At 42.4% G+C, this 12,263-nt stretch overlaps 1 protein-coding gene across 2 annotated transcripts in view; it reads right to left on the reverse strand.

Moving 5' to 3' along the window:
- Positions 1–5,801: 5,801 nt before the first annotated feature.
- Positions 5,802–12,263, reverse strand: part of setd3 (SET domain containing 3, actin histidine methyltransferase) — a 71,673-nt gene continuing 65,211 nt past the window's right edge. Inside the window, exon 14 of one of the 2 annotated variants that reach the window (XM_065004151.1) lies at positions 5,802–6,350. In XM_065004151.1, coding sequence (XP_064860223.1) covers positions 6,216–6,350 — 135 coding nt within the window. In that variant the 3' untranslated portion in view covers positions 5,802–6,215. Of the gene's footprint in view, positions 6,354–12,263 lie in introns of both variants that reach the window. The other variant, XM_065004150.1, reaches the window with a different exon arrangement.

Raw genomic sequence — 12,263 nt, forward strand, 5'->3', positions numbered from 1 at the left:
CTCCCTCTGTGATGCTATATGAATACAGTGAAACTATACATCTCTCTCTCTACTTCTCCCTCTGTGATGCTATATGAATACAGTGAAACTATACATCTCTCTCTCTACTTCTCCCTCTGTGATGCTATATGAATACAGTGAAACTATACATCTCTCTCTCTCTCTACTTCTCCCTCTGTGATGCTATATGATTACAGTGAAACTATACATCTCTCTCTCTACTTCTCCCTCTGTGATGCTATATGATTACAGTGAAACTATACATCTCTCTCTCTCTCTCTACTTCTCCCTCTGTGATGCTATATGATTACAGTGAAACTATACATCTCTCTCTCTACTTCTCCCTCTATGAATACAGTGAAACTATACATCTCTCTCTCTCTCTACTTCTCCCTCTGTGATGCTATATGATTACAGTGAAACTATACATCTCTCTCTCTACTTCTCCCTCTGTGATGCTATATGATTACAGTGAAACTATACATCTCTCTCTCTACTTCTCCCTCTGTGATGCTATATGATTACAGTGAAACTAACTTCTCCCTCTATGAATACAGTGAAACTATACATCTCTCTGCTCTACTTCTCCCTCTGTGATGCTATATGAATACAGTGAAACTATACATCTCTCTCTCTACTCTCTCCTCTGTGATGCTATATGATTACAGTGAAACTATACATCTCTCTCTACTTCTCCCTCTGTGAATACAGTGAAACTATACATCTCTCTCTCTCTCTACTTCTCCCTCTGTGATGCTATATGATTACAGTGAAACTATACATCTCTCTCTACTTCTCCCTCTGTGATGCTATATGATTACAGTGAAACTATACATCTCTCTCTCTCTACTTCTCCCTCTGTGATGCTATATGAATACAGTGAAACTATACATCTCTCTCTCTCTCTACTTCTCCCTATGTGATGCTATATGATTACAGTGAAACTATACATCTCTCTCTCTCTACTTCTCCCTCTATGAATACAGTGAAACTATACATCTCTTCTCTCTCTCTCTACTTCTCCCTCTGTGATGCTATATGATTACAGTGAAACTATACATCTCTCTCTCTACTTCTCCCTCTGTGATGCTATATGATTACAGTGAAACTATACTCTCTCTCTCTCTACTTCTCCCTCTGTGATGCTATATGATTACAGTGAAACTATACATCTCTCTCTCTACTTCTCCCTCTGTGATGCTATATGAATACAGTGAAACTATACATCTCTCTCTCTCTACTTCTCCCTCTGTGATGCTATATGAATACAGTGAAACTATACATCTCTCTCTCTCTACTTCTCCCTCTGTGATGCTATATGAATACAGTGAAACTATACATCTCTCCCTCTCTACTTCTCCCTCTGTGAATACAGTGAAACTATAACTCTCTCCCTCTACTTCTCCCTCTGTGATGCTATATGATTACAGTGAAACTATACATCTCTCTCTCTACTTCTCCCTCTGTGATGCTATATGATTACAGTGAAACTATACATCTCTCTCTCTCTACTTCTCCCTCTGTGATGCTATATGATTACAGTGAAACTATACATCTCTCTCTCTACTTCTCCCTCTGTGAATACAGTGAAACTATACATCTCTCTCTCTCTACTTCTCCCTCTGTGAATACAGTTAAACTATACATCTCTCTCTCTCTCTACTTCTCCCTCTGTGATGCTATGATTACAGTGAAACTATACAACTTCTCCCTCTGATGAATACAGTGAAACTATACATCTCTCTCTACTTCTCCCTCTGTGATGCTATATGAATACAGTGAAACTATACATCTCTCTCTCTCTCTACTTCTCCCTCTGTGATGCTATATGAATACAGTGAAACTATACATCTCTCTCTCTACTTCTCCCTCTATGAATACAGTGAAACTATACATCTCTCTCTCTCTACTTCTCCCTCTATGAATACAGTGAAACTATACATCTCTCTCTCTCTACTTCTCCCTCTGTGATGCTATATGATTACAGTGAAACTATACATCTCTCTCTCTACTTCTCCCTCTGTGATGCTATATGATTACAGTGAAACTATACATCTCTCTCTCTACTTCTCCCTCTGTGATGCTATATGATTACAGTGAAACTATACATCTCTCTCTCTACTTCTCCCTCTGTGATGCTATATGATTACAGTGAAACTATACATCTCTCTCTACTTCTCCCTCTGTGATGCTATATGAATACAGTGAAACTATACTCTCTCTCTACTTCTCCCTCTGTGATGCTATATGAATACAGTGAAACTATACATCTCTCTCTCTACTTCTCCCTCTGTGATGCTATATGAATACAGTGAAACTATACATCTCTCTCTCTACTTCTCCTCTCTGATGAATACAGTGAAACTATACATCTCTCTCTACTTCTCCCTCTCTATCATCTCTCTCTCTTACTTCCCTCTGTGATGCTATATGATTACAGTGAAACTATACATCTCTCTCTCTACTTCTCCTCTGTGATGCTATGATTACAGTGAAACTATACTCTCTCTCTCTCTCTCTCTCTTGAAACTCCCTCTGTGATGCTATATGATTACATCGTGAAACTATACATCTCTCTCTACTTCTCCCTCTGTGATGCTATATCTCTTACAGTGAAACTATACATCTCTCTCTCTACTTCTCCCTCTGTGATGCTATATGAATACAGTGAAACTATACATCTCTCTCTCTCTACTTCTCCCTCTGTGATGCTATATGATTACAGTGAAACTATACATCTCTCTCTCTCTCCTCTGTGATGCTATGAATACAGTGAAACTATACATCTCTCTCTCTCAGTGAAACTATACTCTCTACTTCTCCTCTGTGATGCTATATACAGTGAAACTATACACTTCTCCCTCTGTGATGCTATATGATTACAGTGAAACTATACATCTCTCTCTCTACTTCTCTCCTCTGTGATGCTATAATACAGTGAAACTATACTCTCTCTCCTCTCTACTTCTCCCTCTGTGATGCTATATGATTACAGTGAAACTATACATCTCTCTCTACTTCTCCCTGTGATCTATGAATACAGTGAAACTATACATCTCTCTCTCACTTCTCCCTCTATGAATACAGTGAAACTACACTTCTCTACCTCTCTGTGATGCTATATGATTACAGTGAAACTATACATCTCTCTCTCTCTACTTCTCCCTCTATGAATACAGTGAAACTATACATCTCTCTCTCTCTACTTCTCCCTCTGTGATGCTATATGATTACAGTGAAACTATACATCTCTCTCTCTACTTCTCCCTCTGTGAATACAGTGAAACTATACATCTCTCTCTCTCTACTTCTCCCTCTGTGATGCTATATGAATACAGTGAAACTATACATCTCTCTCTCTACTTCTCCCTCTGTGATGCTATATGAATACAGTGAAACTATACATCTCTCTCTCTACTTCTCCCTCTGTGATGCTATATGAATACAGTGAAACTATAACTCTCTCCCTCTCTACTTCTCCCTCTGTGAATACAGTGAAACTATAACTCTCTCCCTCTCTACTTCTCCCTCTGTGAATACAGTGAAACTATAACTCTCTCCCTCTCTACTTCTCCCTCTGTGAATACAGTGAAACTATAACTCTCTCCCTCCAAGCGCTGTGGCGGTCAAGACATTTTGTTAGCCAGTGATTGTCAAGCAAATAACTGCCGGTCTCATGGTAGTTGACCGTCAATGAACAAGAACACATTTAGCATCTCCTTCCATGCATTGCCTACGAGCCGCTGATCAATGTGAAAAAGTCTAATTTAATACACTGTCACAATAAAACCATTCTTTATTTTAGACGGGTCTAAAGAAACTTGATATGAAGAAAATGTAGTGGATTTCAGGAGAACAGAATAGCATACAGTGTATGTCCTTATGGAAGGCCCTGATCTGGCTATGTCATATGGCTGTAGGCTCCACTAGTTCATCTAGCAAAACAAGATTTGTTTAGAATTCTGTGGCATTATTTTTTATTATTTGATAGTATGAAGAATACAATTGAACATTGCTGAATAAAATTTGAAAGGATATTTTATCCTTTTAAAATGATAAACTTGGATTAGCTAACACAACGTGCCATTGGAACACAGGAGTGATTGGTTGCTGATAATGGGCCTCTGTCCACCTATGCACTATGCAGATATTCCATTAAATATCAGCTGTTTCCAACTACAATAGTCATTTACAACAATAACAAGGTCTACACTGTATTTCTGATCAATTTGATGTTATAATGGACAAAAACAAAATGCTTTTCTTTCAAAAACGAGGACATTTCTAAGAGACCACAAACTTTTGAACGGTAGTATACATAAATTCTTATTAGCCAATGCCCGTCAAGTGATCGGGTTCTTCTCACAGGCATTTCAGCTAAGTAGGCTACAAGTGAAGACAGACACATTGGGGACGCAAAATTTGCGAATACCGAGGTGTATATTGTTAGAAGACGTATCCATATTCAGCATACTTTGTGTCAGCTAACAAGATTTATTCAAATTTTAAGAGCAGCAATGAGCACACAGCAGTAGGCTATAAGTGCAAATGTTCCAAAAATGCAATCAATTAGCGGGAAAACACTGTTCTCAAAAGTGATCGCAAATACAATTATGCATGTATGCTTTATTACATAGGCCCATTTTTATGGTGTAAATTATCTTCCCCAAACATGAAACTCTGCGCCCTCTTTGTATCCCAATTAGGCTCTACACCGGTTGTAAAGCGGATTAATATGCTTCATTTTAAGAAGTTATTTGGTCACTTTAGTTGTGATACAAAACTTATCAAAACATATAGGCCTATCGGCTAGGCTACAGGAGGTGTGCCCTGTTTCTTGTGTTACTGTACACACTGGGAATCATTCACAAGTGATAATAAACCATTCACAAATGATAGGCTAATATTGTCACCCATCAGACTATTCTTAATTTAAATGTTGTCTTTACATATGCTAAATAATATGTGTGTAATTCGTTTTGATTTAGAATAGACCGTTATCATGTGCCTGTCTCGTAACAGGTGCATGGGAAGAAAAATAACATGTCATCGATGCACTTAAATAGTGAATGAAGAACGCTTTTCCCATGGTTTATTTTCATGCCAGCCAGGTAGGCTATACTCCTGTTGTAAAGCGAAGCAATGTGCTTAATATTAGGAACGTTGATAAATACATATAGTAGGCTTAACCTATAGAAAGATGATGGTATCCTCCTCTTTTTAATAGAGGTCATCACTGTTTTCTCACACAATTGCATAGCCTACAGAAATGTTGCGCAACATTACCTCATGGGCTCTCATGAAGTGCTTGATTTGATTTTTGAAAACATTTGTAGTCAGAGTGATTAGAGGGACAATAGAGTGCTGAGTATGAGTCAGATAGCAAGTTTGGTAGCCTACTAATGACCATCAGCAGCATCAGAGCTTGGAGAAGCCTAATTACTGTGAATAAACGGTCACGTGGAATTTGACTGCAATTATGACTCGTGACCGCCAGTATGGCGCTATTACGTTCACTGTAACAGCCACACTCTTTCCCTCCCTCTCCGGGAAACTTTATTGGCATGGGAAACATTGCCAAAGCAAATGAAAAAACAACAAACACTCTTGCCGTCTCTGCTATGCCTCAGTGACTGGAACACCACTAATTAAAGCTCTTTGACTCCACCGCTGCCCTCTCCTGGTCAAATAAACCCTTCTGGTGAGTTCAGTCCTCTCTCCTTCAAGAGAATAAATCGGAACAAATATATGAACATAACAAATGTGTGAATTATACCAAATGAATAGACACAGACATGGGCTCATAGGCATGCGCGCACACACACACAGCAAGTTTATTAGAGTCCTCCTCCAGCTCTGTTAGTTTACTGTTGGTCCCATGCCTCTCCTACGGAGCAGCAGAGGTAACACTGTACTGTATGTTCCCATAGAAAAGGTTATGATTCAGCCCATATGAAAGCACAGTTAAATATGAATGACATCGTGAATAATAGATGAGTTGTGTATGTGTGTGTGTACAGTTCAGCAGCCTGCCTGGTAAAGTAGTCCTTAATCAAGCAATAATGAGTGCTAGGCTATATGTCAACAGGGCCTTGTAATGCTGCCATATCAGCAAGTAGATAATGGGAGAGAATTAGGATCACTTAGATCCAATTCAAATATTCAATGAAGACACTGTAGCGAGAGTGGTTTGGCTTCGATTGTCATAACCTCAATCAGGGTGTGAACTTGCGGTCCTCTCCAGTCCCTCCCTGGGCGATCACCTCTAGTCTGTCCGTCCAGCCAAGCGTACTCCTCTGGCTGCAGAGCGTCGGCCCTCTCCACTCCTCGTCCTCTCCCTGCTCGTCACTCTGCTAGAAGTAAAGAGACGACAAAATCACCTCATATCAGGTCTGATCCCCTCTCACATCTCCACTCCTCACTCCACACACACACACACACACTGCTGGGCCTGGACGGTGTGCTGGGACGTTACGGGGCCAGGCCCACGGTAAAAGGCCAGCGCTGTCCTGGTGTCCCTTCTCATCTTCATCAGTCCCCAACCCTGGTCCCTGACCTAGAAACCACAGACCTGGCTGCCACCACCGTACAGCACCGTGTATGTGTGTTTGTTTGTGTGTGTGTGTGTGTTCGTGTGCGTGTGCACATGCTCTCCTCTCTTCCCTCCTGCCCAAACCCCCCGACTTTCTGTCACCGCTGCCCCTCTGACCTGTTCGGGGGCGAATCGAAACGCTATACGAGTTACCGTGGTGACAGGCGATGGTCATGGCTGCTCAGGTGGACGGAGAGTAGCGGGGGGGAAGGGGATGTGTATGTGTGTTGGGGGCCGAGGAGGAGACGAGATGGCTTGTGGCACGGTGGCTCTCCTGCCTGCCCAGCAGCCTGACTGTCAGGCCCAATGTCTGCACCAGAGGAGAGGGATGGAGGGATGGAGGAATGGAGGAAATGGAGAGAGAGGGGGAAGCAGTAGAGGATAGGTAACACGGGAGGGATGGAGGTCAAAGAAGGGATGAAGAGCGAAGGTGATGGAAGGTTGGGAAGATTGGAGGAAGGTGGAAAGGATAGAGCGATGGAGGGGGGGGGGGAGTAACAGAGGATACCAGGTCTACCAACCTGACATCAACCCCTCTGGGCAAATTCCGACCACAAGCCTATGATCACTCCTCTGTCCCCTCTCTCTCGTTCTCTTTTAATACCTATCTCTCTATTTTACAGGGCATTAAGGCAGCATGGCCCCTGGAGAAGCCCTCTCAGGGGAAGGCTGTGGCCTTGTTAAGAGTGGACACTAAGACACTAAGCCTCCAGGAGCTCCATGTGGACCTGCCTGACACGCATCCTGAGAGAGAGGGGAAAGAGAGGCATGTAAAATACATACGCATACACACACAAACCGAAACACACAAGCATACACACACACAAACTGATACACACGTGAAGATACACACACACACAAACCCACACACACAAACAGAAACACACACATAGAAACAAAGAAATACACAAACACACAGAGTAGAGAATAGGGAGCCCAAATAGTGTTTACATTTAGATACATGGTTTTCTTGGTCCAAACATCACTCTGCTCGACAGACCAAGACTAAATTCAGTTTTATTTACAAGAGGAGAGAGATTACACTTCTGTTATTGCAGAAACACAGAGGGGAAAAACCTCCACAGATGCACGGACACACACAAATGATATTACAGCAAGCCTGCATCAGATACAATGAAGTATTTCCAGGGGATCTCGAAGCAACAAAGTCTATAAACGATATAATGCCATCAATAAAAAAAATGGAGGAGCGTTTTAAGAGCATTAGAAAAGTTTGATCTGCTTCGGGCGAAGCCTCCAGGGACTTCAGGAGCTGGAATTATTTATCAAAATGAAATGTCATATTAGTTTGTCTCTTTCTAATTAGATTTGGGCTTTCATAGTGGGTTTGTTTTTCATCTTGGTGGCAGTTTCAGTTGGACGAGAGCAGGGATATGTAGATTACACACTAATGTTATGTGGAAGATATACATTAAAACCATGTTTTTGCTTAAAACAGTAATGTACTCTGGGCAAAAACTGTTCGAATCAACGCTGTTTCCACGTCATTTCAACAACCAAAAATGTGATATGACGTTGAATCAATGTTGACAACTGATTAGATTTGCAAAAAGGGAATTTCCAACTTTTGACCTAAATCCAAATACATGGTGATTGTTTTTGTTGATTTCGCGCTGAATTTACGTTAGTTGACAACGGAACAAAATCAAAATTAGAACTGACGTCTGTACCCAGTGGGTATTATGCGATTGTGACAATCATAGAACCAGATACCCTCGTAGGAGGTCCATCTGACCACACACGCAACCCATATCTCACAGAGAGGACAGCTCCTCATGGCTAGCCCTGTGTGTGGTACAGGAAGCACCATTACAAACACCAGCTCACCAGATCCATCAAACACCGCCAACCACCAACACCGCAATCACATACGGGCTCGCGGTAATGGCTGGACCGGAGTACGTGGAATGGTATCAAACACATAGTCTTTGATGCCATCCCAGTAGCGCCGTTCCGGCCATTATTACAAGCCGTTCTCCCCTCAGCAGCCTCCTGGGATGCGTACATTATGTGCGTGTGCCTGCACGTGTGTGACAGGGACGACGGTAAGGGCAGACACAGATGTCCTTTGAGTGCAGACACACCTTGTTAAGGGTATTAGGATCAACAGTGATTGATCTACGTGTCAGGTGCCTAAGTGGAGCGCTGGAGCCGTCCCTACACAACCTCATTTTACTCTACAGGGTCAATTAAGACCCGGGAAGGGAGAGTTGGAGAGGAGGCAGGGATAGGGGAAAGAGGGGTCCAGAGAGGTGATGCAAGAATGACAAACACACTTGAAACACTGAGGAGTACTTTGTTGTTTTTAGGTGCCAGTAACCACACAAGGAGAGAAAAAGAGACAAGAGAAGGAGACAGACAGACAGAGAGAGACAGAGACAGAGCGTGAGAGAAGGACAGCGCTCACTATGACAACACTAACGCAACTAGATTGACAAAGGTGGCTTTAGATGGGCTAATGAACTATCTTAACCATGACAGTCCCTCAGTGATAGCAGTTCCCACAGTCATTTCTCTCAGTGATTTCCTTCCGTGTTTCCTTTCCATGGCTGTGCAGCAGAGTCCGCTTCACAGACACACTTGTCACTCCCATACATCTCTATTCACACACCCACAGCGAGCCTGTGATGTATTGAGTAGTAGAGTGTGTCTGGTGGATGTTAAATATAGATGCTACTGGATGAGAGTGTAACGTAGCGTAGCTGAGAAAGCCTGATGAATGTTAGATTGGACAGGATATTGGCCCCTACTTATTCCATCGCTATTAGACTAATAGACCTTCATTTAATACTGATCACCCCTTCTATTCCATTCCATCAGCAGCACTTCCACACTACACACAATGGGGAAACAAGAGTTGAAATGGAATATAATGCAAAATAAAATGGAACAGAATAGAACTGAGAAATGCACCGTCAACCAACAGTAGACGTAATGGCCCCATTACAGAGGGAAACATTAAACAAGACTTCTCTTTTGGTTTCTCTCTGAGGTTTATTCTACCGGCTACTAAACTAGAAACATCTGGAAAAGCCTGATCCAAAGAAAAGCCTGAAGACAGAAGTTAATCTAGTTACGTAAATCTACACTACCGTTAAGTCTACACTACCGTTAAGTCTACAGTTACGTTAGTCTACAGTACCGTTAGTCTACAGTACCGTTTGTTTACAGTAACGTTTGTTTACAGTAACGTTAGTCTACACTAACATTAATCTACAGTAACATTAATCTACAGTAATGTTAGTCTACAGTAACGTTAGTCTACAGTAATGTTTGTTTACAGTAACGTTTGTTTACAGTAACGTTAGTCTACACTAACATTAATCTACAGTAATGTTAGTCTACAGTAATGTTAGTCTACAGTTACGTTAGTCTCTCCTCTGTATGCATGCAGCCCAATGCAGAGAGAATTCTCCATCAACACAAACAAATGAGCCTTCTCTTCTGGGCAGGTGGGAGCTCTCCTCCTCCTCCTCTCCCCTTTCTCCTTGAAAGGAAGGATGGCAGGGCCTGCATAGGGTTAACCCATTCACCCCTCTTCTCCTCCTCCCCTCGCCTGCCTTTCCCTCTCTCTCTCTCTCTATCCCCCTCACACCCTGCATCCATTTGCAAATGATCTCGCTTGTCTGCATATTGTCACTTACAGCCTGCCCGGCCATTCATCAGCTGTCGGCTTGCCGTGCGCTCTCCCCACCCGCTCCCCCTCTCCTCCCTTCCCCCCTCCTCTCCAGCCGCGCTCCTTGTGCCCAACACATTTATTTGTTCCTTCTCTGACCTGGAGAATAGGGGTCTCTCTCTCTCACAGTCACACTCTCCTTAGGTACTCCTCCCCTCTCCATCGTGTGTTTCTGGGGCACAGCTCAACCCGATAATGGAGAAGGAGCAATCTTGAAAAACAAAAACAGGAAAGGATGAGAGGACAACTGTGAGAGTCAGTCCACCTATCCTGGTTGAATGTTGAGATTATTTTGTTGGCCCCCCTCCATACCCTCTCCTACAGCCCACTCGTTTTCCTGTGAGAGGGTGTCTCATTGTTGGGGGAGGAGGGGGGTGGTCTGTGGAGGGTGTACAGACAGATGACCTGAGTGTGTTTCTGTCGGGGCAGGTGGGGCGGGGAAGCACGGCAGAGGGAGAGACGTCACACACTCTGGATTTATGGGCCCTTATCAGCATGCCATTTGCATCTGCGTTCAGCTGAGTTGCACAGGCCCATTTTCTCTAGCCCTCCATCTCTTTTCATCTGCTCTCTCTCAGTATCCATCTCACTCTCTCTGTCTCCATCTCTATCTCTCTCTCAATCTCACCCTGACTCCCTCTCTCTGCTCATTCAATTCAATTTCAATTTAAGGGCTTTATTGGCATGGGAAACATGTTTACATTGCCAAAGTAAGTGAAATATATATATTTTTAAAGAAGTGAAATAAACAATTTACAGTAAACATTACACTCACAAAAGTTCCAAAATAATATTAGACAAATGTCATATGTCTATATACAGTGTTGTAATGATGTGCAAATAGTTAAAGTACAAAAGGTAAAATAAATCAACATAAATATAGGTTGTATTTACAATGATGGCAACCAGTGAGGAACAACCCTTTTCTTGTGGCAACAGGTCACAAATCTTGTTGCTATGATGGCTCACTGTGGTTTTTCACCCAGTAGATACGGGAGTATAGCAAAATTGGATTTGTTTTCAAATTCTTGTGGGTCTCTGTAATCTGAGGGAAATATGTGTCTCTAATATGGTCATACATTTGGCAGGAGTTTAGGAAGTGCAGCTCAGTTCCACTTCAATTTGTGGGCAGCGTGCACATCGCCTGTCTTCTGCTGAGAGCCAGGTCTGCCTTTGGCGGCCTTTCTCAATAGCAAGGCTATGCTCACTGAGTCTGTACATAGTCAAAGACGTCCTTCATTTTTGGGTCATTCACAGTGGTCAGGTATTCTGCCATTTGCATCTGCGTTCAGCTGAGTCGCACAGGCCCATTTTCTCTAGCCCGACATTTCTTTTCATCTGCTCAGGTTTTTTTTTTGTAAATTCTTTCTAATGTTTTTAGTAAATTCTTTCCAATGTGTCAAGTATTTATATTTTTGTTTCCTCACGGTTTGGTTGCGTCTAATTGGGTAGCTGTGCTGGGGCTCTGTGGGTTCTGTTTGTGAACAGAGCCCCAGGACCAGCGTGCTTTGGGGACTCTCATTCTCATCTGTCTTCCATCCACTCTTCCATCTCTCTACCTCTGTCCCCCGTGCCTATTTTGTCACCCTCTCTGTTCGTATCCTTGTTTCTTTTCTAATTCTCTTTCTCTATAGTCATACCACCAACACCACACTCACTCCCCCTTACTTCTGTGTGACTCCCCTCCCCCTCTAAACATTCCCACTGCATTAGCAAAGACAATGCATCTATTATACATGCAGTGGTTTCACTGTTGTAAAATAACTAAGTCCAGTTAGAGGGGGGTCATCCGATGGATCGTTAAGCTTTGGAATTATTGGACCCCTGTATGTAAACAATTTTATTTTAACAAAATATTGAATTTGGCCTTTACTACTATAGCCCACAGAAGCACGTAGAATAACATTCATAAATGACACAAACATTTAGAAAAAAAAAGTAAATAAATTATAAGGAATCAAGTTCCGACTTTTA

The sequence above is a fragment of the Oncorhynchus nerka genome, linkage group LG18 (assembly GCF_034236695.1).
Source record: "Oncorhynchus nerka isolate Pitt River linkage group LG18, Oner_Uvic_2.0, whole genome shotgun sequence".
In the NCBI taxonomy this organism is placed as follows: domain Eukaryota; kingdom Metazoa; phylum Chordata; class Actinopteri; order Salmoniformes; family Salmonidae; genus Oncorhynchus; species Oncorhynchus nerka.